Genomic DNA, 21,251 nt, shown 5'->3' on the forward strand with positions numbered 1-21,251 from the left:
AGATGCAGCAGAGCAAAATAGGTATTCTATGACAAAAGCATCAGTTGACCAGCATAAACAGAGAATGGACCCTGATGACATGGACCAGATAATCAGTAAACTCTCAAGGCCACATGGAACACAATTGAAAAATCTACAAAATGTTGTCAATAGCAGGTAGAAAATTCTGGAAGTCAAGAAATACAGAGCGCCAACAGAAGTCAAGAACAGTGCAACACAAAAAATCCAACAGCAAGATTCCAGTACTCTAAATATTATAATTAAATTAAAATTATCATGATACATATGTATCACATTGTAGTAAGTACTTTCAGGTCAAGTGACACAAAACTAAAAACATTTCTGGAAATGGTATTTATACTGTCCCACAATCCAGTCAGAGATCTAGCTTGAAGTCAAGGCTTTCCAAACTCTTTGGAACAAATATAAACTGTTTACTGAAATGCAGAGTGAAGGCAAGAATGCTACAAATAAGCTTGAGTCACTCAAATGCAGTCTCGGAAAGCAGCACATGGTAGAAACAATACAGGCCAAATGAGTCCATGAAGAGCAGAGAAAACTCAACCAAGACATGAAGTATCTTTGAGAAAGAGTTTACCCTAAAAAGCACTCTTATCAGCATTCCTGAAAAGGGCATGTGATGGATGTGTTCCCATCTCATAAGTAGGTGGTTCAAGAAAAGCTTCTATCTGATCCTATTGTTCCAGGTGTTCAAAAGAATGAGAAGAACAAGAAAAAAATTACTCACACGTAATAAGCACGAACAGGCAGAAATAGTGTCACAGCGGCAAAGTAGAAAGCACTTATCACTCAGATATAAAACAAAGCAGATTTTTCCTTTTAGACTGTTACTACATCCATAGGAGGAGAAATATAGAAAGCAGTATTGTACTGCTGTAGAAACAGTGATGTATAGTTTCAGCATACACAAGTAGGAATTCCCCCAATTCTGCTGCTGAGCCCCATATTGCACACTAAGGAAGTAACAGACTTTTAATACATTCTTTTTTAATGCTTACAAAACTTCAAGTTTGTATTGTCAGACATTACTTTGTTTCTTCTGGAAAAGTATATGTGTTTCATTTCTTGAAACAACGCTAGTTATTTCTCCATCTCTTTCTGTAGCTACTCCTAAAAGGAGGACAAAGTACAACTAACAGAAAATGCAAGCCTTAGGTAAATTCTTATATATTCAACAGGGCTTACAAGAAACATCATTCAAAGGTCTCCAGGCTCTGAAGCCATATCCTCTAGATCACTGCACTCAGCAGGTGAAAGCCATTGCCTACATGGTTTTGGTGGTCAGATGATCACAAACAAGACCATTTGGTGTTAAAAGCAACCCAGGCTAGCAGAGAGCCAGTAAGTTAATGGCACTGTTCTACACTAAGCTTGGCCACAGGCTAAATTAGCAGTTTTCCACTGAACTCTTGGGGTGCTCCTCCATGACAGCAGCATGGAGAAAGCAACACCACCACCACCACCTATATAGTATTAAACCTTTTCTTTTGCTACTAAACTATCAACATTGCCACTTCAAGGAAGAACTCAGGGGGAAGTTTAATAGGGTGGGGTTTTTTTGTTGCTGGGTTGTGGTTTTTTTTTTTTTTTAAGGTTTTAACATAAGTTTCACATCCTCCATATTCTCAATATAAAGGCCATTTAAAGTGACATTCAGTAGTCTATTATAAAATTCTGTATGTCACCCCTTGCAAGAGTTGTTTCTGATCTAAATGTGTGACAAAATGAGAAAGCTTTTTAAGTCAGAAGAAACCCTTGAAGAGAAATTATATATTTATCTTGTTTCTGAAGAATATTCTCCTAGCTGAAAACAGTCAATATCACGTAACTAGTTAAGACTTCTGAAGTAGTGAATTGTTTTAGATCTTTCTACAGATTTTGTGATACTGATTAAAAGTTACAGATAAATCAAAAAAAGCTAATAGAATCAAAACCTATGTTTCTTTTCTAACTCGAGTTCCCCCCATCTTCCCCCCGGAAGATATTGACATAGAATGGCCATGTAACAGTAAGGGGAAAAAAAAAAACAGGAACTAAAACATCTTAGATAGCCATATTCCTTTCCAGTGTTATGAATCTATAGCATAAGTTATATGCCATTACAGAGCCAGATCCAAGCTGTGTCTAAGCAAATATCCATTCTCTGTAATTAGAACCAGTCATCAATACAAACACACCTATAGCACGCACAACTGGATTACATCATGCACTACTAATACATCAATTACATAAAATGTCACCACAGGCACAATTGCTGCCCCACCCACTGATAACACAAAAAACCCTTTACAACAAGGGATTGAGATTATCAAGTTTCATCAGAAGCTTAATAAAAATGGAAAAACCAACTGCCTACATTTCCCACTTACTGTGACGTTGTGTTCCAAGGCACATTGCAAATTACAGTTTACACATCAGCAATGCAGCCCATTCTGCAACTCTGACTTTTCCTATTCTTTCCTTTGCTCATCATTTCCATTTAGAGATATTAGCACTTCAGGACATTAATCTGTGAACTCAGTCCTTCCTGTTCATATGACAACTCCTTTCACAACTGCTGAAAAGCATGATGTTATAAAACACACCTAGCAGTAAAAATCTCTCTTGACAAATATAATGACACAGACACAAAATAAAAAGTTAGTTTGTTTCCCAGAGATTAACATTTTCTGTTTCCATTCAATTATTTCAATGCTTTAAATCCCACAGTCTGTTTAAATGAACTATGAAATATTTTAACTAGTTCAGAAATCTGAATCTAATTATAGCTTGTTTTAAAAAAAAAAATACCAAAACTGACACAAGCAAAGAAATTAGAACAACCACCAGAAAATACTGCCTGAAAAGCTACTGAGCGCAAGTCAGAAAGATAAAGCAAAGAGACAGGGAGAAAAGCTAACCTGGTACATTAAAAAAGACTGGAGGGGGCGTGCTTTGCTGATAAATGTACAGTTCTTTATAAGCATGGCTGTGTCTTGTGTGTTCACATTTCATAGCTACAGGAATAAGTTTTTGCAAAGAATTATAAAATGCTGCAGTAGTAAAGTCATGCAAAGTCTTGATAAATGCAAAAATACATGTATCTTGCCAACAAAGACACAGTACCAGTAAACAAGCAAGGTCTAATTATTTGAGAGAATTAAAAAGCCACCCAAAAACTTCATTACACTTATTTGGAGATGATCTGGAACAAAGTTTCTGATAGGAGCTTGCATGATGGGGGCCAGGAGGAATGGGAAGTAAAATCCTATTGAAGAATTTGATTCCCTTTGCAAAACTGATCTTTTTTTCCCCTCTCTGCTCAGGTTTGGGGCCAGGACAAAAGCACTGCTTGCCAGCATATCATTTTAGATCCCTGGATAATTTTGCAGTTGATTTTCTTTGCACATATCATGTTGGTCTACCCAAATAATGGTGTAAGTTAACACTATTAATATTAAGCCTTTTCACCAATAAGAGCAAGAGCTTTTATTCTCAATCTTAAACATTACTTCAGAATGGGAAGAAAGATTGCTTTTCCTGCACCATAACACTACAGTGCAGACAGGAAACTATGTATTAACCCACTGAATCCTTCATTATGACCAAACCTACAAGGTATAGAATAGGTCATGGAATAAAAGAATCCTGAATCTGCACTTACTGAAGTGGTAACTAACCTTCCCATACTGTAATCAAACACTGATCCTTCTCCTGCAAATACTAACACAAATTAATCTCCATGAAAGAGGAAAAATAAAAAAATTAAGATGGGCAACAGACTCCGAACTGTGATTGTATTTTTACATTAGGAAGGGTGACACAACCTCTTTAAGACAATAAAGGGTGAAAGCAATTACGTTTTTATCTTTCTATTAACAAAGAACTGTAGTGAATATAAAAATTGGAACATCCACAGTCACCATTCCAGCTGTTTACCAACTCAAAACAGGGTTGATTGAGTTTTTAAGAGCATTTTTGCTTATGAAATCCAAAAAAACCTGTTTCTCATGTCCAACACAACTAATTTCTGAATTTAGTAAGCAGTGAGCTTTTCAGCTGCAGGTTGGGAGGCCTCCAGAGATCCCTTCCAACCTGAACTACTCTATGATTCTGTTAATAAAATCAGCTGTTACAGAATCAAAGGTGACTACTGCAAAAAGCACAGATTTGTTTTAATGACATTGCTTTGTATTACTGTAAACCAGAGAAAGAAAACCTCGATAATTTAAGACTTAGAAAATGACACTCAATTCTACCCAGCTCCTATTACACCCTTAGATGACAACTGCACGAAGTATCTACATGAAGAACAGTGTATAGACAGGAAAAATGTTTCTCCTTACCAATGCAAAAACATGAATATTTGTACTTTTTTGGTAGTAATAATATTCACATGTAACTTGAAATAGAGGAGATGCATCACAGTAGAGCTGCTTGTGATTCAGCAAATAATTGGCAACACTTAGGGATTCTGTAGGCTTTCTGATAGTCTAATAAAAGAATTATTTAAGCACTGAAGGTGTAAGTTATTTTCATCCTCCGTTCCACACATGTTCTACGCTCTGATGCAAAAAAATTCAGAATGTGAAAATATATTCATCATTTTAGAAAATTATAAATCTTACAGAAAGTAAGGATTAAGCAGTAAAGTTTTCTAACTACACTGTTTAAAAATTGTTTAGCTGACTAAACAACTTGACACAAACCAGTAAATTTTTGCAAGAGAAGTTAAATTAACTTTTTAAAGCTAAACCTTGGCCTCTTCAACTTCTTACTAGTTGTTTTGACCCAAGAAGTACTAAGAGCAAAAGTAACTAACAGCAGAGTTCAACAGAGGAATAGTAGTTTGTTCCATCTATCAATGTTATTTGTCTACTTTGTTATGATGCTGCTGTGTCAGATTAGTCAAGCATCTTTTCCATGCAATACTGATTCTCATTTTCATCTCTCTCCTAAATATATGCCCCTCTAATGAGGGAACTCCAAGGCAGACCTGTTCACTCCATCCCCTTCACAGTCATCTCTCATTTCAGCATCTTACTGTATGAGGCACGTGTAACTAACAGATTGCATGACCAATGGTGGTAATACAACTAGTTTCAAAGTACATGCAATTCTTGCATGTTACATACACACGGCAATTAAAACAGAGACTAAAGAAGAGCTTCATGAATAGGATGTTCTTCTGCTGTTCCAAAGGAAAAAAAAAAAATTAGTTGAAAAGTTTTGGTCTTAAAGTAACTTGGTTGAAACAAAATTCAGACAATTTTTAGTCAGAAACCTCTAACCACAGACAGTAGTCTATTATTTTACTATTGCATGAGCAGTCAAATGAGTCCTTGTTCCACACCAATGGTACAGGTGGGTTTTATTCTATCAGTAGCTTCTTCTAAAGAGGGTGTCAGAGGAAGGAAGCAGTATTTTTTTTCCTTAAAACTACTAGAACTTTCCCAAAAGGTTAGTCATCCTTCCTCAATAAAAAAGTTTATTTTTCATTTATTAGCATTCCTATATGAAAGAAAAATATTCTGTTGAGAAGTACCCTTATCAGAGAGCTAAAAGAACAAAACCAACCATGATAATTTTATGTAGAACTGCAAGGAGCTGGGAGTTGGACTGGATGATCTTCATGCATCCCTTCCAACTCAAGATATTCTATGATTCTATGAACTCTTGACAACCCTGTTTAGCATTACATGTTGCAAAGCTTTTCTCATTGCACCTCAAGATGTTGGGACCGTGCTTAACTTATGGCTACAGCCCTCAAAGAAATTACTTAGAAACAGAAACTTGAAATATGCCAGTCCAGTTAGTACGAAAATAAAGCTAATGAGGTCTTTCTATCAAGAATCTTCAGAAAAAAAATCAGTGAATTCATGTGCTCAGTTTTTCTATACAAATTAGTTCCAGCAGCTTCAGAGGAACTTCACTAAATGAGTCACTTCCACATATGAATAGCTGCTGAATAACAGTTTAAAAGCACATACTAAAATGCTCAACTAAGCACAGGCTGCAACTGAACTGCTATTTTAGCCAGGTAAATTGACCGAAGACTTGTACGGGGCCAGGTTAAGTATATTCTAGAAGCACAAAAGCAGCCAATCCTCAAGCAGATGACTCGTCATAAATATGAATGAACGCTCACCTACAGAATAGCACAGACGAAGCAGCGATACTTGTGCATACGGTCAAGGCTAACAGATGCAAGCAAGGACGTTAAGGGGCTGATACTTATCGAGACAGCGTCAGTCTAAAACCAAACCCTGATGCAAGGCATGTATTTATATTTATTGACTACACGTACGGCGTGGGGAGAGCCTGCCAAGGGTTCCGCCGCCGATGGCGCCCAGGGGAGCGCCCCAGCCTCGCGCGGCGGCCCGACGGCCGTTACCTCAGTAGCCGTTACCTCAGCGGCCGCTCCCCTCCGCGCAACGGCAGCGCTGGCAGCGGCAGCCAGCCGCCCCCTCTTCCTCCTCCGGCTGCCTTTCCCCTCCTCTGCTCCGGGGACGGGGAAAGTCCCCCAACGCTTTATGAACACATACTGCTCGGCACGGATCCGCCGAGGATGAACCTCACGGGGCCCTCTCCTTCCCCTCCCTCACCGGCATCGCAGCCCTCGGTCCCGGGGCTGGCAGCGGGCGTTGTGCGTGCGGCAGGGCGAAGGGGCCGCCAGCCGAGAGCGGGTGGAAGAGCTCTCCCCTCCGCTAGCGGGGGGAGCCAAGTTTCAGCGGGGAGGGCACGAAAGGAGGAAAACGAGCGATGGGGAAGGAGGAGGGCCGGGAGGGGGCAGGGGATGCTGCCGCGCCGACACGCCCCGCCGCCAGGCTGCCTGGCAAATGGGGCTCAGCGCAGGGGGCTGCGTTTGGAGAGCGAGGAAGGAGGGGGAGGGGGAAGGAAGCGAGGCGGCAGCTCCCCCGCACAATGGCCGCCCGCCCTCCCCCCCCCCCCCTCCTTCCTTCCTCTCTCTCACCCTCCCTCCCTTCCCTCCCCAAGTTCGGGCTGCCGCATCCCCCGCCGGGGACCCGGGGCACAAGGCCCCGCGACGCGCCCGGCCTCCCCCGTACCTGCAGCGTCACCTCCTCGGGTCTCCAATGGGGCCGCAGGCGACGCAGGAGCTGCAGGGCGCCCTGACGGTAGCCGGGCCCCTCCCGCTCGCTGACAGTGATGTCCAGCTTGGGCACCTCCGGGGAGCCGGGCGGGACGTGGATATAGTTGGACATGGCGGCAGTCAGTCAGTCGGTCGGTCGGTCGGTCGGTCGGTCAGTCAGTCAGTCAGTCAGACGGGACGCGGCACGAGGCGACAAGAGCGAGCAGCTCTCGATAGCGTCTCCTCCGCGGTAAAGCCGGCAACTGAGGGGGAAATTTCCACTTCGGCTCTCGATAAAGCGGCTCCACCTACCCACGGCTGCAGCGCGGTGCAGCCTGGGAAAGCGGGCGGGGCCGAGCGCCTCCCTGCCCTCCGCCTCCCTGCCTTCCGCCTCCCCCGCGGGCAGGTGACTGCCTGTCCGCTGCCGCCTTTCTCTCAGCACCCTCCCGCGCCTCCCACCTGCTCTCCGCCGGAGCCCACGACCGTGAGGCCGCCGGGGAGGTGATTAATAAAAGCTCCTGGCGGCTGTGGAGAGGGAGCCTTGAAGGCAGTCGGTGCCAGAGGGAGGCCCCCGGCCGCCACCCGCTCCCCGGGCGAGCGGGGCGTGAAGGAATGCGGCCGGCAGCTGCCGCGGCGCCGCCCAGTCAATCACCGGGCAAATGACTGATTTTAATCAGGCTTTGAGTTATCTGCTGCGGTTAATTTTTGTCTTTAATTTCTGTGCCAGCCATCGCAACACACACCCACACCCCACACCCCCCCCGCTTTTGTTTCCCCCATTCCCCTGCAGGGTCTATGCTTTGCTCCACTTTCCAGTTTGAGCCAGTTGCAGTTCGATACCGTTTGTGGTCCCTCAAGGCACCCGGAAAGTATCACGCTGCGCGCCCGCCCTGATGCAAACATCTTCGTAAAGATCATCCTTTTCATAAGCAGTACAGAACAGTTACGCTCTTTTTTTTTGCCTGGCTGAAAACCTTGCTGCCTTGAAGTTATTTTCGGGGGCGGGGGGGGGGGAAGGAGGGGGAGAAGGCCAGATTACACTAGGGCATTTTACCAATCAAAGGAAAAAAAGAAAAAAAGGAACAAATGATCCTGCCTTTTTTAGAAATATTTTGAGGCTAGCCCTAGTATTCCTACAGGTACCTACTTCCTGTCACATTCTGTGATCTTCCCACACAGGAAACACTGAAGACTCTAGAAGTTCCTCTGTTATGAAGCAAGTTTAAGTCAACTAAAGACACAAGAACTACGCAAACGGAATAATGGTCAGTGTCTTCCCTGAAGAGTTGTTACTCTAAATAGACCTGGGTCAGGGGAAAGGGGCATAATTTACTCTCAAAACGAACAATACTAGGAGGGAAAGAGCTAGTTCTACAGGTTTAGTTCTCATTAATTTCATACATGTTCCTCTCCAAAAGTGTAGTGCATTAGTAACCTTTCCATCGTGTCATCCACGACCATCTACTTGTGAGTCTCTTTTACCAAGAATTGCTGCCCTCTTGTCACCAAAGGGTTGTGCATGACTTCACTGTGTAAGTGCATCATCATTTCTATTCCTATTATTTCTGTTGAACACCTCACCTTATCCCAGTATTTCTTCTTTGTTAACTCACCTTTCCTCTCAGACACAATTAAACATTTCGAATAGTCTGCAACAATTTTCAAGTAATTTCCTTTTTAAATCTTTTTTCTCTCATTCCTCATGATCCTTAATCTTAGTATTCTCTTCCATCTAAAATCTGGTTCAGACCAAGTGTTTAAAATCTTTAGAGCCAGGAATCTATCTTTGTGAGAGTTCAATACACAAAATTTCCTTCTGTTGTATTTTAAATGAAAATGTAATGATTATGGGTTGGTGTTATTAGTGTAAATGTATTTATTATGTATATTAATAGCTTTTTTCTATCAAGGATTAAAATGGTAAGAATATAGGGGTCTGAATCAAATTTCAAATGTCATAAAATTTCCGGATCTAAATATTATAGCTTGAGTACATTTATAGTGGTAATATGGGTTTTTGTTTGACTTTGTTTAAATCTGTTACCTAAAAAAACCCCAAAACTGTTTCAAGCTTTATAACCCTCTTTCCTGTGATTTTGCGTCTGTCTTTTATATACAGTGACTTACCACTTAAAATCTTTCTCCATCTCACCTGATTGGACCTACCCATTTCTTCCATTAGCCCATTCCCCTTTTTCTTCTTTAAAAGTAAGGACATTTCACAAGTTAAACTTTTATTTCTTTAAACACACTCACCTTTATACATTGTTCAGTCCCGTAAGTTGGTATCACCATAGCAGCATGGTATCACTCTATCTGATGAAGCATGTCATACGTGGTGCCCTCTGCTTCTGCTCAGGCTCTTTGGTAGATGATAAACTAAGACTTATTTATGGATTAAGGGCAAAGTGACATTTTGGTTGAAATGAAATATCAAAGGTTGAATGTTCCAGCTTCCGTATGTTAATTTCAACAAGAACTGGTCTAAACAGAGATTCAATCTTGCCAATGCTGAACATAACACTCCTACCAGAAGCTTTCAGTTGTTAACTCTGAGAAGCCTGGCTAACTTACCCAAATCTGACTAAATTTCCAGAAGTTTGCTGTGAATATATTTTAAATATAAAGGGGGGGAAGTTGGAGCAGTTATGGTGCTTAGATTGTTTGGGAATTAAGGGAACTGAACTTCTGCCTGCTAAATATTTATCAAATAGATGAAAGGACCAAGAACAGTTAGGCAATAGCACCTTCATCTTTCTGGTCACGGTATAAAGGCACGCCCTTTTTGCTTATCCTCATGGTGTATTGGGAATTCTTAGTTCTTGTTTTAAAACAGTTCAATAAAAGTTATAGCTAGCTACTCACTCAGTTTCCTTTCCTTTTTACCTTTTGTTTCCTGCAAATATTTACTATGTCCAAATGAAACCCCAGAAAATGTCTTCTGAAGACTGGGACTCTTTCTCAAGTTTCCAAGAACAGTATTTTTTTCCTTTTTGAAAAATTTATTTTCCTTTTTCTTTTCTCTGCACCTGACACCTGTACCCTACAAACTGTGAAATTCATTAATAAGAACTCTAGTGGGTTCCTCACAGGCTACAAAGCATTCAGGTCAGCTATAGATTTGTTCTTAGGAAGACCTGGTGTTACATGAAGTAAAGGCTCAGGAATAAAGGGAATGTGTTTTCTTTTAATGCCTGATAGTTTTGTAGGTACATCATACTAAATTAAATTAATTCTAAAGGCTATCCATATATGTACACAACAAGGAACTGACAAAACCAGGGCGCTTTAGTTCTCTCCCAGGCCTGTGTGCTATCAGGCGGTCTGGGTACTGAGTACATATAGCCCGTCTGACCTGCTTATCCTCACTGTTCTGCCATTCTCTTTTCCTTCTTCTGCTAATCAGAAACCAGGTTGTGCCGTTTCATTTATTCCTACATTTTTCACCTTGCCTTTAGGTCAGTGCTGGATGCTTTATAAGCTCTTTAAAAAAAAAAAAAAAGTGCAAAGGAAAGAGCAACATCAGGCTCAGAACCAGTTTTAACTTCCCAGGTGCAGTTCTCCTGGCTGCTTTCCAAACCCAGTAATTCAGTAATTGCTTCAGAATAACTCAGTGCATAAATGTTACTGTAAATGGGAAATGTACCCCTTCTAGCCATAATTAATTTTAATAACATTTTGCATAGCAGAGAGTCTCAAAATACTTTCTATTGTCCAAATCTTACAAATACAAAACTTGAGTCACCAGAAGGTTAAACCTGCCATTAGACCAGTCAGTCAGGAGGCCTGGAAATAATTTTTACTTCCAGTCCAGTCCTTCGATCACAGGCTTTCTTCAGTGCTTTAAAGAATGTCATCTCTGTTGATTATCCACCATGTATTATTTGTGTCAAGATGAATCACATCTCTGTGCACACAGTGTTAAACTGTAATTCAACTCTTATATTTATTTATTTATTATATCGATTTTTAAAGTGCCTGGTGCCCTAGCATCCATATCGATTTACCAGCAACAACTCCCAACACACAAAGTTGATAGTTCTGTCATATGTTTATTGTACTCTATAAACAGATTTCATTTTAATCTTGGTGAAGACTAGCTTGAAATAGATTATTTTGTAAAAATCTTGACAGTTTACAAATTTGTCTAAGATGGATACTGCTTGGTATGTTGTTGAAATGGTAAAAACCCTTCTCTTGTGCAAGTTGTTTAACAGAATAATAGGTTATAGCTTTTTCAAAGCTACATATGGTAGCAGAGTAAAAGCCTCAATACTCACTGCAGTTTTATGGCTTAATTTTCTAGTAGCCTGCCAATTAGTGACTCTCATTTGACACATTCCATGTGATAACATAGTTCCTGCCTAGCTAACCCCTATTTTTTTCCCAACATAGGAGTGGTGCGGTACATAATGTAATGTGATAACCGATGTGATTAGATGTGAAATAGCTTAGTGGTTTCCAGCTCTTTCAGCTTTTCAGGATTTCACCTGGAAACCTCAGAAGTTTCTAGTGGAAGTCCGGACATCTGTGCCAATAGGCTTGGTTACCTCGGTTCAGAGGAAGGCGCAGGTCTCTTCCCTCTGTGCTGTCCCTGGCTCGGTCCATGAACTGCAGGCTGAACTGCCCTGAGTCGTTACCTGGTCACGCGTCCTGCAGGAAATCTGAGCAAACTAAGCAAAACACTTAAACATGCATGTTAATTAATCTCAGTTCAGTGAAGAGAGAAAACCTGCTTAAGTCCGGCTTACCATTAAGCAGGTGCTAAATGAAAATGAGCAGCTTAGCAAGGAATTCTGCTATGTCTCCATGCTGGTGGAGCTAAACTGTACATTTGTTTAGGGCTATTTATAAAACATTATTGCCACTGGGTATAAAGAAAGAAGAGAAAATCTTTGTACTAATTACACTACTCAAAAATACAGGTTAAATAAAGCAGTACAAAATCATAATTATGGCCAGCGTCTACATTTATTTTCACAGACACATCTGTATTTTAAAATGTGAAGAGTAATTATGAGTTGACTGATCCTTGACTAAACTTGAACTGTACATGTGTCCAATGATTTACCATAACCTGGTGTTTTTCTCAAGGGCAACAAATACACATACTGTGTAAGTGCCCAGAAAGAGTCTACTTAGGCAGATTTAGGATGGCTTGCATGCAAGAATAAATTCACCTGCAGCAATATAAGAGAAGTTGAATGGCTTTTTATATCTTCTAGAAATTTAAGCTTTCTAACATTTTATTGACTAATCAAACATCCTCCTATGAAGAAAAGTTATAAACCTCAACAACTTGAAACATTCTCTGTGAAAAAAGACAGTATCAAATATGCATTTAAATGTTATGTAAGCTTGTAAAAAAAGCCTAGAATACTACTTCCTATTTTTAAGGTACTATCAGAATGCCATTCTGTATTCTCCACTGAAATCTCTAATCAATTTCACAGCATAAAAAGTGTGGAGGGAGTTAGCTGAGCTAAATTAAAACAATTAAAAACTGTGTGCAGAATTATCTTGAGAGACTGAGAGTATGGTTATCACACATAAAAGACTGCCAATTCACATTCAACCTGAATCAATAATAAAGAAGGAGAGAAGGCAAAGAAGGGTGGCAAAGAAGGGAAATGAGAGACACGGGGAAGGAAAGAGCAAGGAGTTGTGATGTTGTGTCAATGAGAGAAGAAACTACTAAACTGGCTTAAGCGTCTTCCTCACAAAACCACCGTTCCCAGCAACTTTCTTGGCAGTTTCAAGAAGTCAAGGACTGAAAAACCCCCATAGAAATTACGCAGAAATTATGCTGCTCTCTCGTGCTTGTATCCAGTTCTTTTACATCAAGTTGACAGATAAGCAGGAGGGCTGTGCGGCAGCACCAACTGCATCCTTTTCGTAAGTATTGGAGCTTGCGTGCTGAGGCCCACGTGCCCCATAGACTCCAAGCTGGATACTCTTTTGGTGTCCCCATGAGCATCTTTTCATTAAGCCTTACTTCCATTCTTGTTTGTAGCCTTAATTCTGTAAGAATTAGGGTTAATGTGACCGGAGTTTGTGTTGGTCCTCCCTTAATAACTTGAGGAGGAGAGACTTTAGAATTTCACCGGGACTTTAAATCTCAAAGATAGTTTTAAATCCTGTAACTGGGAATTACTGAACAGGTGGAAAGAATCACTATTATTTCTCACTGAAAGAAAGGATAGTCAAGCTAAGGTTTATCCATTCACTTGCTGCCAATGAAGTAGCTTGTTTGGTCTTTGTATTTGCCACTTCTCAGCTGGATAGGAGGGAGGGGTCCCTTCTCTTTTGAAAGGTGCGTAGTCCCAGTTTCTCTGGATTAAAATTGACTAGCATAACCTAGTTTAGTATCCCCTGCTCAGACTTTGCCTCTGCTTTCTTTCGATCTCCTTGCCTTGTTTCTCATGTAGGGTTTTCATGCTTTAGTCCTTTCCTGCTGGTAGAGTGGAAGTACGTAACTCCTTAATGAACGACTTGCACTGCATCCAAGAAACAAGCAACAGCACCTCAAATTAGTCCATGGAAGGTAATTTTCCTTTCCAGAGCTCTTCTTTTTGTTCTAAAATAGACACGCTTCTTTTTTGCTTGTTTCTTCTTTTTTTTTTTCAGTGCCTTTTTTTTTTTTTTCTTGGTTGGTTGGGGTTTTTTAAGCCGATTCCTGTTTCCTTGTGGTCTTCTCCTTCTTTTGTTGTATATCAACCTGGTTAAAATCACTTATGCCAGAGGAGCAGACCTTTGAGCAGCTTGTTCAGCTTCCATTGCCGTCACCAGGAAAACCAGCACCGTTACTTCATTAGGAACCAAATGAAGTGAAACAGGCTATGAACGTCTCTACGGTCACATGAGCTTGGATTAAAGTTCAGAGCGGAGCGCTGCTCCCTTGCTGCCGTCACTCCTCACCCAGTGACGGTGCACATTCCACCCACGTCTCCGGGTGCAGCATGGACAGGGGGCGGGGAGGGGGTATCTCCCTGGGGTGTCAGGGCAGGGCTGAAATGGGCTCCTGGGGAGGCTGGACAGGGCCACCAAAGCCCATGAGTGCCTCAGAACCTGGCAGCAGCCCCCTGGTTCCACCCCGGAGCAAAACAACCTGCTCTCGAGGGGGTAGGGGAAAAGGAAATCTGACTTTCAGAGGGGCAGGCTCATGTTTCCATTCTCAACCTACAAGCTGTACGTCACCATCTCAGGCTGCTTTTGAAAGTCCTACAGATTTTTTGTTTCATTACTGTTTATTTCGTTATTTGTCATACAGATTTTATTTACTCCCGAGACTGGGAATCTTAGGGGGCTTGCCAAAGAAGTACAGTGGGCATAAGAATGGCTCAGAACAGCCTGATATTTAATCATAGGCTGTAAATATCTTTTACAGACTTCTCTGTTTGCAACTGTTGCTAAGCATGGGAAATTACTGAATTAGTCAGCTTCATTTGTATTTTTGCTAAAGAGAGCTTGACACATTAATTAAATTATACTTCAAGTTTAGGGATAATGAAGTTATGTATTCCCATTGGAAAAGTCAAACGATACTACAATAAAAAAAAAATAGAATACAATAAAACGATAGCAAATATACCAAAGGTATAGGGCCAAACTTTGCCAAAGTCTCTGTCTTCCCCTCCATAGGGTTGTAGGGCTCAACAACCACCGAAGCACAGAGGACTGCAGGGGAGTAGAATTGCTTCCCTGTCTCCTGCCAGCTTGGAGGACAAGCAGTAAGCAAGCAGGAGGGTAATCAAGGAGAAAGGTAGCAAGAGTTACTACTACAAGAACATTGTGTCTTTCTTAGGAGCTCCCAGTGCAAGTGGAATTCAGAGTTTAAGTTTTATCAAAACATGTTGAAAGAGAACTGGAAGCCTCACTGCAGTGTAAGCAAACACATATTCTTAATCATTACCAGCTTTCCTAAATTCTGTTGCTTTCTCATCTTGCCTTGAAATATTTTGGTTTGTGCAGTGGATTCAACTCTGCAGTCTTTACACTTGAAAATGTGGCAACACTTCTGGTTTGTTGGAATCCGCAAAGCTTTTAACATGTGAAAAGGAAAGAATATTCATTCGGGCTTCACCCCCTCTCTCCAAAGCACCAGAGGTGCGTAATGCCTCTGTTTCTTTTTCACACACTGGAATTTTGCATTTCTATGTCAGCTGGGCCTCCCTGCCCACAATCCCTAAAGGCTGAGGTTCACCCAGAGTACAGCAGAAAATCTTTTGCAAGCAGGTCGCAACTGCAGCATTTTGTTTCACTTCCGCGATCCATGTATCTTCTGCCTCAATGTTATTCTGAGATTGACATTTTTATCTTGACTTTAAGTTTCTAAGTGAACAGTATTTTTGTTTAGAAGATACTGTTTTCCCTGGTATTCGTTACAATTGGCTGTGCTTCGGGTATGTCAGGAGCTTAGTCAGCTGTTACTGCAACTGAGACTTGTTTTTCTTCTTTTTACCCCTTTCATCCAGTGGAAAAAGTTTCCTGCTGCTCTCCCTACTGATATTTGATATCCTGTCTCCAACTGATGTACATCTTTAACTTTTAAAGAACACCATGTCAACTAGCTCTGTTAATTATCACTCATTGTGTGGTTTTTGGTTTTTTTTGCATTGCAAGATTATTTTGGAGGTGTTACTTCTCAGGGGAATGACTTTCTAATCCAACTCCCTCTTCTGTAATAATAAAACCCCCTCACTTTCTCATGATTTGCAGCAATGTATTTATTTTATCTACAGAATTAAAGGAATGCTTAGACTAAGCGAAGCAGCCAGTCAGTAGCTTTTCCGAATGACTGTTACAATATTGTAACGCAAAAAAGTAGGGAACAGTGAGGGATTTTTTTGAGTTTCTCTCAGAGTGGTTTATATGCTAATAGGTTTTCCTGATAATCATCTTTCCTTTTTGGTTTTTTTTTTGTTGTTGTTGTTGTTGTTTTGGTTTTGTTTGTTTGGTTGGTTTTGTTTTTTTTTTTTTTACCAGCAATAATCTTTCTGGCACCAACAGCAACTACCTACATTGGAAAGAAACAGTGGGAAGTCATTAGTATGCAGTTATTGATCATGTAATCAACTGTATCACTAAGAGCCATGCCAAAAGCTGTCCCCTGGTCTTTTTACAATGAGTGAACAACAAAAACATTTCCAAACCCTTACGCCACCACAAACATTGAACTCCCTGCTTATCTTTACAAATATTTGTTTCCCACTGTCTTTGGGAACAGGAAGCTTTAAGCAGTAGAAAAAAACAAGTATACAAAAGCAGAAATACTGAAGGAATGTTTGAAAGGTAGATCAACTGATCCTACATTTGCATGGACTAATTGCCCAGAATTATGTATTTATAAAACCACCTGCAGTACCATTCATAGATCCTTAGCGGTGGACAAGTGGAACTCATGGGATCACTCTTCTCTGATGGTCGCTTCTAGTTTAATAAATCATTGTCTTGCTTTGCTTTGTTAAGTCGCATAAAGTCATTGGCGCAAGGTCAACTTCTATGTGATCCCTAAAGCGTCCCCAAACCAACTCTGCCACAGCCTCAACCAGCGCCTATCTTATAAGCCAGTACCACACATAGACATGTCATGAAGAAAGTAGAATAAACCCAGATGTTTGAACCTTCAGAACCCTTAAAAAAAAAAAAATCACCTTTAAAACCCTCTGATGAATTTAAGGTCACAGCTTATTTGTAGTTCACTTTCTGCCAGTCAGGGATTTATTTTTCCTCTACCAAGGAGAAAAACTTTTCCACCAAGAAAAGTGTTCATGTTTGTATATGAAAGTTGATGCCAGAAACCAAACCTCTGGCAGAAAATATTTTCTCTTACAATAACGTCTCCCTTGCTTACTGTTTTATAAACCAAACTCTTTAATTGCTTCCAGAAATATTCTGGGTTTCTGCTCTTCTCTGGTGTATTTCAACTTTCCCTTTTTTATCTTTGTGGTGTTTTTCAGCATTCTTTCCTCAGCTAGCTGTTCAAATCCGATCCTCATAATTCATTAGATGTTTCCATAAAAAGAGTGAGGCTTCTCTTAGAAAGAAAAGCTCACAAATAAGAGTTTTTACCTGGCCAAAAGAGTCTGGCAAAATCTGAGTTTCATATGGGAAGGATCACAGAGCAGAACACAAATACAAGAACAAAGCACACTCTTGATGCAGTTGCTGAAAGCATAAACAAGATCAGAAAATGTTAGAAAATGAAATGTACAGGGTTTGGGTTTTTTGAATACTGTATCAAGAAACACAATCTTAATTTTAGGAAAGAAAAAAAAAAGAAATAATACAAAAACTGCATGATAGAGAAGCTTAGGCTCAAAGTTCAAGAAGCAGCTGAAACAGGCCCAGAAGTAGCTGTGGAGATGGACTTCTTACGTCTTTGACCCCATTTTACAAAACCCTGAAGTTAATTCCAGTTTTATGTGAGCAAAAGATGTTTCTGTGTGGATACAAGGTGAGTGAAAGCAGCACAGGCATTTCAAAAATAAGATAAGCTGTTTCCACAGACATAGCCTATGGAAACCTTTTTCAAAAACTAATCACTACTTTTATGTCCCTTATCAGAAAAACATGGAATTCACTCCAATAAAACTTATGTCCAATGAATTTGGAATAAATTAAAGAAAACCATTTTTAACTGAGATAGGCATATGGAAAATAGTCCTTTGGGCAGTTTAGGTAAATTTTGTGGCTGAATAATTTTATGGCTGATAATAATACCTGCAGTTACTGCACGTACCAAGTTAAGGATAATTAAGATAAGGGCAATTAAATCTTATTCTTGTAGAGTATAAACTAAATTGGCAAAAGTCAGGAGGCAATTTTTTTCTTCCAAACTTTATTATTGCACTGTGTATATTTTTAGGGAATATTAGAATATGTTCACCTATTTTTGGAAGCCTCTGGTTCTTCGATACCACTGATAAGAGAAGAGTGGATCACTGATATCATCTGGCATCGGATTATTTTTGTTGTCCTTGGTGGAAACCCACAAGGCCTGCAAACACAGAAGTAGAAATTCTTAGCGAGAACAATGTATTGCACTGCATATATATTCAAAAGTGTGTTAAAACATTAACATAGCCATCTTTAATTTCTTAGCTTGGTGCTCCATAAAGAATTAGACCCTATTTCTACATTAAGTATTCCCAACACGTGCTGCTGCACATCGACGTAGTGGTCTGAGAGAAGGAGGGAGTTCTGCCACCATCAAGCCTTTCCGCTCCCTCAGTGAGCTCCCCAGCCCTTCAGGGACCCAGGACCTGGATTTCCTCAGCAGAGGGCTCTGCATAATTCCCAGTGGTTTTTTCGTACGCAAGCCCAGCTGCGTACCTACTGGTGCTGCATGTGTAGATCACACATAGATTAGCTTTTAGTTTCTACACCTCTATTTTTATAATTGCACCCTGATAGGGCATTTTTCTGCTTTTTATAAACTTTGTCGTATGAATACAGCATGCTTGTCAAAAAGGCAAAAGGAATCCTAGGATGTATCAGGCAAGATAGTCCCTGCTGGGACTACCTACAAATACAGAGGGATACAGAAGGAGGGGAATTACAGTACAAAGCACTGTTGAGGCCTCATCTGAAATACCACGTACAATTCTGGTCCCGTATATTAAAAACCAAACCAGGTATGGATAAAGGATAATGACATGACTAGGTAGATAGAGACCCCCATTCTCTTGGAAGAGAAGTCTGGAGCTTGGCTAGTTCCATCCAGCACAAGAAAAGCTGTGTGCGGACAGAACCACCCATCACAAAAGTTTCAGCACAGATGCATCCTGAAGGGAAAAGATCCATTAAGGCTAAAAAATAATACTGGTGTGCACAAACTAGGCATAAACTGCTACTGGAATTCTCGTTGGAATTTTCTAATCATGCATGAAGGTTCTGAAACAGCCTTCAAACGTGAGTTAACAAGAAATGTCTTTTATTTAAAAAACAAAACAAAACAACAAACTAACAAGCATAGTTAAATCACAAGAAACTTGTTAATTCTGTCCACTTTGATACTGAATCAAAATGGGCTTCTTAATATAGGGTAGTATATTTTCTGTAAGAAATACCAGACATTCCTGTGTGTTTATTCTCGTCAGAGAGGGAAGTGGGGAACAAGAGCCAGTTAGCTAATCAGCCTCCTACTGTTTTCAGTTGTGGCCATTTGGCATGAGAAGGGCTAGGCATAGAAGCATAACCCAGTCTACATCCAGCCCACCCCTAGTTAAGGGTTTTCATACTTCTCTGTATCTGACCATGTGGTTATCTGATATGGCTAAAACAGAATTATTCTTTTTCCAGATCACTTTTCAGCTGCATCAACTTCAACTACCTGGTTTTGTTCATCACAGTTTAGGTAGTGCCAGTTAACAAAGCTGTGAGTGAGATTGCATTTTACCTACCACATACCAAAATACTTTTCAGTGTTAAAAAAAATGTATACAGCCACCAAGAACAGAAAATGACACATACCTGGTTTATGAGCTGAAGGTTCCCTTTCCTCTGGGAGCCATTCAATATCACAGCCAGATTTGAAATATAACTTCTATAACAGCGTGCTCTGATAACGAAGCTTCGGTTTGAGAATGGAAAAGATCATAGCTGCAAAGGTTGCATCTGAAAGACCGAACTGTTACTTCTTTGATGCAGGCAGACAACAAAAAGTGTCCACGGACACAATTTTGTACGCTTATCTAACAATCACCGATGAGCAAAAGAACTTGCAAGGCGTGAATTGCAAAGGACAGACAAATATCTAAAATTAAACAGGGAGTCCGTGTCCTCTCCACCCTTTTCTATCAGTTCCCCTAGCTTGGCAGCATCACTCCCAAAGAGATTTTGCCTCAGCCTTTTAGTTCTCACCCATGCTCTTTTCCAAGGCACCAAGCTAAGAATTCCTGGCTCAGAGGAATCAGAGTACACGACGATCAAACAGATAGTACGTGTGCACCTCAAACACTTATTAACACTTGCATTAGAATTACTGCCCCTGGAGAATAAGCAGTGCATTTCCAGCAGTTTCCCCCTAGGCCACCAACTCTGCTACGAGTAGTCTGACCACACCAACTACCAACCCCGTATCAGTGGCTATACGTTAGTTTGAATAGGTGATCTGCAGTATAACTCGTCTATTGTGATAGTTCACACCCTGTCTTATGTCAGTGATACCTAAAAACCAAACCCAAGCACTACGTGAGTGTTTTTATAACGCAAGATCTTACACGGTAGATATTGCAAGAAAAATGTTTCAAATGTTATCCGAGACAGTTTGTGCTTTTTTAAACTTGAAGATTCATGCTATCAAGCTGTTTCTCCACACATGCAAACAATAACAAGGTTAAAATAATATTAGGTCTGTCTTAATTTCAAAACAATCCTCCAAAATGAAGTGAAGGCTGATGAAGTGATTCATCTGTTGACTTAAAGCCCTGAAACGTACACAGTGCAGTGAGATAATCTCCAGCACAAATGGAAAATCACTAGAAAGGAAGGCCACGGATAAAATATGATCCTACACGTGACAGCAGTTAACTCTTTGGATTCCAAAGCTGTGTGAGAATCAGACCTTCAAAAATTCAAGGCCTTGTCTTCACGCGGATCACAGCTACGCTTTGCAACAAATTCTTGAATTGGTTGACCTTTGCAAAAATAACACGGGGGCTTGCCTTTGCAAACTGATTGTATCGATCTTGCTTGCCTTTGTTCAGTGGAGGGTTCAGGAGTCACAGCAATAAAATCAGGAAAACCAGTAGGTTTTCGGAGTATTGAAAGTAATTTGTGAGACATTGCAAAACTAGTAGTGTGAAATTAAGACACAAAATTAGTGAATGTGTCTAAAAATGAGGACAGATGTAGCAGAATATTCTTATTAGCCAAGGCAGGTCTGTTCTTAGTCCTCACATTTGGTAATGGCAAGATAGCAGAAATCTTTCTTAATCCCAGAGCCTAAACTGTGGGATACAGCTCTTATGGGATGGCAATCACATACTTGCATACACAAAAACTCTACTGTAGAGAGGAATTTTTTGTTAGTCCTTAAAAAACAGTAGTGTGACTCCTTATTTTGTGTTAAACATGAATTTATTTTTAAGTTCAGCAGGATTTTCCCAGCTGCTAGATACTTTGGTGCTACATAACAGTCTTCTTACCTTAGCTCCCA

General features: G+C 40.5%; 2 protein-coding genes across 4 annotated transcripts in view; one reads left to right on the forward strand and one right to left on the reverse strand.

Moving 5' to 3' along the window:
* ETNK1 (ethanolamine kinase 1) overlaps positions 1-7,701 on the reverse strand; it is a 34,072-nt gene extending 26,371 nt beyond the window's left edge. The window contains exons 1-2 of one of the 3 annotated variants that reach the window (XM_054826238.1): positions 7,550-7,701; positions 7,068-7,353 (exon numbers count right to left, since the gene is read on the reverse strand). In XM_054826238.1, the coding sequence (XP_054682213.1) occupies positions 7,068-7,223 (156 nt within the window). In that variant the 5' untranslated portion in view covers positions 7,224-7,353; positions 7,550-7,701. Of the gene's footprint in view, positions 1-7,067; positions 7,426-7,549 lie in introns of those variants that run through there. The other 2 variants (XM_054826248.1, XM_054826231.1) reach the window with 2 other exon arrangements.
* A 633-nt stretch (positions 7,702-8,334) lies between these two features.
* The window catches only part of C2CD5 (C2 calcium dependent domain containing 5), an 89,268-nt gene continuing 76,351 nt past the window's right edge, over positions 8,335-21,251 (forward strand). Inside the window, exon 1 of the mRNA XM_054826325.1 lies at positions 8,335-8,355. Coding sequence (XP_054682300.1) covers positions 8,353-8,355 — 3 coding nt within the window. The 5' untranslated portion in view covers positions 8,335-8,352. The remainder of the gene's footprint in view (positions 8,356-21,251) is intronic.

This window comes from Grus americana, chromosome 1 (assembly GCF_028858705.1).
Source record: "Grus americana isolate bGruAme1 chromosome 1, bGruAme1.mat, whole genome shotgun sequence".
Classification (NCBI taxonomy): Eukaryota; Metazoa; Chordata; class Aves; order Gruiformes; family Gruidae; genus Grus; species Grus americana.